The 6,346-nt window shown below is 47.0% G+C and overlaps 1 protein-coding gene across 1 annotated transcript; it reads right to left on the minus strand.

The window, feature by feature from the left end:
• Positions 1 to 1,071: 1,071 nt before the first annotated feature.
• On the minus strand, positions 1,072 to 4,591 carry LOC136537620 (uncharacterized). The gene is made up of 5 exons (XM_066529567.1): positions 4,187 to 4,591; positions 2,603 to 3,302; positions 2,330 to 2,531; positions 1,975 to 2,223; positions 1,072 to 1,889 (listed from the first exon to the last, which is right to left on the minus strand). Exons 1-5 carry the CDS (start codon positions 4,374 to 4,376, stop codon positions 1,206 to 1,208), a joined length of 2,025 nt encoding a protein of 674 aa, XP_066385664.1. The 5' UTR covers positions 4,377 to 4,591; the 3' UTR covers positions 1,072 to 1,205.
• Positions 4,592 to 6,346: the final 1,755 nt, after the last annotated feature.

Here is a 6,346-nt window from a genome sequence, read left to right on the forward strand (position 1 = left end):
ATGACTCATAATCATGACCTGTGTGCGAGACATTATAGTAATCAAAATGACGTATATATCCTTCATGTAAAGATGTATATTATTTTACTATATAATAGAGATAAATATTATGGTTCATGTAAAGTCGTATATAATCACTCAAGAAATCAGAGATGACATATAGATGTCATTGTGGTACCTCGCGTATGTCGATGAATGGTTCCATCATCATCGTATAAGTCTTCGTTGTGCAATCCATGACTGACGTCCATGCCAGCTTTGTCACCATCTTCTCCATTATGTGTTGGTTCGAATAGTTCAGGGTCGAATTCATCCCCCTTGCTGTTGCCACTTACATGGTTGCCACGCAGCTGATGCAAATGAAATTCTACATAGATATATAATATTATATAATATATATAAGCACAATAAAAAATATATGACAATGGTTTTATTTTGTTAACAGAGAAAAATCAAGGATGTGGTTGATGTGCTGACCTGCCTCGCCGAAAGTAGGTAATGGTCGAGAAAGAACTGTACGTGGGCCTCTACACCTTGGCACATAATTATTATTTCTATGTAGCCAATCTGTGGGCTCTGTTGTCTCATCATTTTCCACTATAGTCGATAATCTAGTTCCAAAATTCGCTCAAAAACAGGTTTGTTGATAAACTAATATTAGTTAAATAGTAATATATATATTTTCGTAATAATATATCCAGCTATCTATTTATATAGATACAAATGTTAATCCTATTTTATTAAATAATAGTCAAATCTAGGATTGCAATATTTTTAGGGGGCAGGGAGTTGTATTCTTCAGTATTCAAGTTCAAACAGAACTAACAATCAGTCAATTCAGCAATTAATCAATCCATTAGTAGTTTACTTTTCCTGATCTCCATAAGTGTCGACTATACCTTCTAGAATAACTAAATCAAACCACAAATAAAGAAAGCAGCGACCAAACATGCGACAGGGAAAGACAAATCATCAGCCCTAGTCATGAATCACGAGTATGCTATCAAATCAAATCAAAAGGGGTTGCCAACGAAAGAGATATCAAACCAAAACTCAAAAGGCAACAACGATATTTAAGCAAAAGAAACTTAATAAAAATATTATACCATCCGTTACAAAATCGAGGAGCACCTCCTCCAATGTTCTCTCAACAATTCCTCACCAAAAGAATAACAATAAAGCGAAGCAGCAACTAATCAGAAGAACTAGGACTGAGCGGGAGCGGGGGCGGGGGCCGTAGCGGAGGCGGCCGCGGGAGCTGCAGCCGGTGCGGCAGCTCGGGCCGGAGCAGAGGAGGGTAGCGGCGGGAACAAGTTCATGTCCTCGACGACGATGGACTGGGGGACAGGGGAACGGCCGTTGCCGGAGTAGCCGCGTCCCCGAGGCCGGTAGTAGTTGTCGTTGCCTGGGCGGCGCTGGTAGCCTCCGTGCTGCTGCTGGTACCCACCGCCGTTGCCGCCCTGGTTGTGGTACCCGCCATTGCCTTGGTACCCGCCGTTGCCGCCCTGGTTGTGGTAGCCGCCGTTGCCCCGGTCGCTGTAGCCGTCGCCGCGGCGAACAGAGTAGTCGCCCCTCGGAGCACCGTAGCCGCCGTCGCCGCGGCCACCAGAGTAGTCGCCCCTCGGAGCACCGTAGCCGCGGCCGCCAGAGTAGCCGCCCCTCGGAGCACCGTTGCCGTAGTTGCCAGCCTCATTCTGGGCCGCCCTGCCATTGTCGCCACTCCGACCGGCAGGAACCCGCGAGTCGGTGCTGTTGTCGCGTCTGCGGCCCTGGAAACTGCCGCCATTGAAGCGGCCACGAGGAGCCCCGCCACCATTGGAAGAGCCATCTTCCAGGATAACAATGCGCCTTGGTGGCGCAAAGGAGAGATCTTTCAACGGGATGACGACCTGAAATCATGTTTCTATTCAGATGCCACACTTAAGAAAATAACAATGTTAATACAAGAATGAAGAGGAAACAAAGCAATGATACCTTCTTAGGCTTGGCTGCGTCAGCGTCCTTTGCCTCGGGCTGAGCCTTTTCTTCCTTCTTGCTAGTCTCCTTAGCCTTGTTCTGAACCTTTTCTGCCTTCATGACAGCTTCCTCATCATCCAGCTTCTTCTTCTCCAACATCTGCAGGCCCTTAAATTCCTCTGCAGAGACCTTCCTCTGCTCAGTTCCTGAGACATCCTCCGAGGACTTCTTTTTCTCTTGACGAATCTTCTCATACTCAGCAAGGGTCTGTGAACATCAGTGTCAATTTGGAAATCAAGAAAGTTGAAAGAAACCTAATTAAATGGCATGTCTTTCCATCAAAGAACTATGCTGCTGGAGCAGAGGGGGTCACCTTTTTCTCTTCCTCCCTAGGATAGTCTGCCGGTGGTTCCTTGTCAGTCTTCTTTGAAACATCAGCCTCGGATGAATCTTGTTTCTTTGCCTTATCAACTTCATTGCCACCGTTCTTAGCATTCTTCCTCTTCTTCCTTTTCTCGGAGCCATTGAGCTTCTGCTTTTGAAATTTACCTTGTCCGTTGTTACTTGCAGCAGCCCTGGCAAAAAAGATTAAACATTGATTTGCTTTTGTGCAATACAATAATCTGCAGAGTTGCATAGAACTTACACTGCAGCAGAAGATTTTTCTGAACCAGAGACAGGCGCAGCATCCGCATTAGCAGGAGTGGCGGCTGGCTTCTTCTCTACAGGCTTGTGCTCAGCCTCCGAGCCAGCATCAGAGGTGACCTTCTCCTCAGGCTTGTGATCAGCCTCTGTACCAGCATCAGAGGATGGCTGCTTAGCTACCCACTTCTGAACCTTCCTCACCTCAGGATATCCCTGCCTGCCACCATTATTGTTGTAGGCATAGCCTTCCTCTACCTGCCTCTCATGGTACACATAGGCTCCATCAGCATGAACATCTGGCTCACCATCGTGATAGCTGGGTACACTGCCATAGCCATCACTGTTATAGCCGCCATTGAAATTGTCAACACCGGCATTGTCGTTGCCCTGAACACTTTCCCCCTGATTGGGGACTTGGGGCTCTTCTTCGTCACCACCCACCAGAGGAAATCCATGCTCCAAATAAAACTCTTTCCTCAGCGGCCTCAACCTTGCTTCCTCCTCCCTCAGCTTCTTCTGCTGCTGCCTCAGCTTCCTTTGCTCCTCCGACAACTGCATGAGACGGAGCTCCCTTTGCTCCTCCGACAACTGAATGAGATGGACTCCATTCTCTCCTTTCTCCTTCAGCTTTGTTTCCTGCCCCCTCAGCTTTATCAATACATCTCTCAACCTCTTCAACTCGTGCTCAATATTTCTTATACCTGACATCCAACAAGAAAACAGCAGGATGAGACACAAATCGAAGTGTGGCAAATAATAGAAACTATGAAACGTGTAATGGCAACTATAAGATAACAAAGCTAACAACGCAAAGATTTATAACAACCATAAGAAAACAAAGGTAAACCAGGAATCAGTAATGGCATTATCCCCCAATCAGTACCGGCAATCAAAATAATAGCTTTATCCAATTAGTAATGGCAACCATTAAGATAACAGCTTTACTATTTACGTTAAAATAAATAAACTGAACAAAGAACATAGACACACATTATTAACAATACTAACACAACATGAGATAGTTTAGATTCAAAGATTAGACACGCGTTATTAACAATACTAATATATTATATAGATTTGATTAGATACAAAGATCAGAATTAGGAATAATCAATAACTAAAGATTGGAATTCGGGATAACAATTGAAACTAGATTACAGTAATGAATCGGAACGACCACATGACAACTGATAGACACAGTTACACAGTACATAATAGATTTACACAAATTAGACATGTAAAGATTGAACAATGAATACGAATCTATCTACCATGCTAACAGGGGAAGGAAATAACTCTACAGAGATCGAACAATGAGAACGAACCTATATATATAAGCATCTATAACCAGTCACAACATGTCCAGCAACCAAAATAAACTAATCTCCCTACTCTGGGGACAAGATCGCAACAAGAAAGCACGCACGCAGTACGATCGTCTATAGTAATCGGATCCACACGGCGCAGCACGCAACAAGAATGTCCATCCAACCAAACTAGACGAAAGGAACAGAAGGAAGATCGGGACTTGGGAACCGGCCGGTCAGCCGGACGGTAGATTGAGGTAGGGTATGTATGCACGTACCATTGTCGTGCTGAAGCTTCAAGAAGTAGAGGTTCTTGTGCACGGCCTTCTCCTTCTCGGTGGTCCCGGGGGCGGCGGACTCGGCCTTCTTGGCGTGGGCGGCCTCGGCCTTGCCGACGACGACGGACACGGCGACCTCCCCGGACTCGCCGTCCGCGAGCTCGAGCAGGCCGAAGTTGAAGCTGGCCATGGCGGTCGTAGTCGTAGCAGAGATCTCGATCGACGGCTGCGCGTCGCGCGGCTCGCCGCCGCCCTACTACTAGACCCTCAAACCCTAGCAGCAGTAACTGAAGCGAAGAGGCGGCGGCGGCGCGCGCTCGATGGCTGCTGCTCCCGATGGAGTCGAGTCGAGATCGAGAGGCTTTGGTTTGGTTAGGTTTGGTTGCCGATGGTGGAGGCGGCCACGGGGTGCCGCGCCGCGGTTTTATAGGGCCGGGCGGGACGGGCCGTTGGATCGCGAGCGGAGGAGCAGGAGTCCAACTCGGATCGGAGCCCGTGATCCGCGCCGGATCCGCCGTTGATTGACTGCGCCACGGTTGCTGGATGGATGGATGGATCACGTTTCACGTACGCGCACCGATATGATCGTCGTGTCGGGTTCGGTCTGGTTTCGTTTCCTTTTGTGTGTGTGAGACGATGATGAGCGTGGGTGTGTGGGTCTTCTAGTAGTTTCCAGCTCACTTATCGATTCGAGTTAGCGTCGTATATTAATATATATTTTATAGATTTTCTTAATAATTAATAAAAAGATACAGTGCATTTAGTTTTTTATTCAGCAATTAATCTATTATCTATTATCAATCAATCAATTCATCATCATCATCATATCATCATCATTATCGTCGTCATCGTCGTCGTCATCGTCGTCACCGATCTAAAATTCCTAAAGCTACCCCGCCCCCGCCCTACACTATAAAAAAAAGTTTCTATTATATACAAAAAAATGTTTTTAAAATAAAAAATATACAGAAAAAAACCACCGTCCCGATGAAACAGATCAGGCACAAGCAAGGGCTTTGCTTACGACAAAAAAAAATATAGATGTGATGAACACAGGTGTTGCAATATAAGATGGATTTAATTGATTTCAAATGATCATGTCAAGATCACTATTCATCCTTCACTCGACATGCGTTCGTGTTTCACCTGGTTCTGATACGAATCGGCCCTGTTCGTTTTGCTGAAAAGTCAGGCTGAAAAGTATTGTTCGTTGATTTGTTGTGAGAGAAAAACACTGTAACATGGCTGATAAGCCAGACTGATAAGTTTAAGCGAATAGGGCCTACGAAGTCTTCAAAGCTCATGCGTTCGCGTCCTACCCGATTCCAATATGAAGAAAAAATCTACATGTCCGCATCCAATACAAAATCCTCGTAGCTCACACGTTCACATCCAATTATTAAGGTTCACACACAAAAAAAAATTGACCCCATACAAGACACGGGCATTTATTAGTCAAGGAAAAAAATCATGCCTGGGTTTCGAAAAAAAGAAGCCTTCCGTGAGCCTGCCTTTCTCTCTTCTCTCTCTAGACTAGATCTCTTTCCAGTTCCAACAGTTCCAAGTCAGTCCGACTGTATATATGCAAGTACGTACGTACGTACATGTACATCGACACGTTGCAGCTTGCATGCAAGTGTCTGTATGTACGCACTACGCAGGCAGGATCCGAACCATACGCCGTACAGGAGCCGCGACACCGGCATGTGCCACGCCGTTCGATCCAAGTCCGGCCAAGAGAGAGAACGTCGGGCTACACAAACTCCAATCTATACGTACGGTTGCCGTTTCGTATACTCGGAAAAGGAAACTCTGATGGATTATATAGGAGTAGATTTGCCATGGCTGCGGCTGCGGGCGGCGGAACCAAGGCGAGCGCCAACGTGTGGGCCGTGCTCGCCGACGAGGATCCCGGCGACAACGAGGCAGCCAAGATACGTGAGAGGGAGACCAAGGGCAGAGAAGCCGCGGAATACAAGCACCAGCAGACGGTGGTGGTGGCGGCCTCGGAGGCCGCTGTCGGCAACGCGCAGAGCAGCGCCACTGGGACGTACGGCCGCAACGAGAAGAAGGCGCGGAACGAGCGCAGCAGGAAGCAGAGGAAGAAGCTGCAGCCGGTAGCCGGCGGCAGTGACGATGAGTCTGACGGCGAGTTGGAGA

Source organism: Miscanthus floridulus, chromosome 2 (genome assembly GCF_019320115.1).
Source record: "Miscanthus floridulus cultivar M001 chromosome 2, ASM1932011v1, whole genome shotgun sequence".
NCBI classification, from domain to species: domain Eukaryota; kingdom Viridiplantae; phylum Streptophyta; class Magnoliopsida; order Poales; family Poaceae; genus Miscanthus; species Miscanthus floridulus.

Coding starts and splice junctions, on each gene's coding strand:
- LOC136537620 (XM_066529567.1), bottom strand. CDS start 4,376: ATGGCCAGCTTCAACTTCGGCCTGCTCGAGCTCGCGGACGGCGAGTCC. Junction 2,532..2,602: donor GAAAAATCTTCTGCTGCAGT/GTAAGTTCTATG, acceptor CTTTTTTGCCAG/GGCTGCTGCAAGTAACAACG. Junction 1,890..1,974: donor ACGCAGCCAAGCCTAAGAAG/GTATCATTGCTT, acceptor ACATGATTTCAG/GTCGTCATCCCGTTGAAAGA.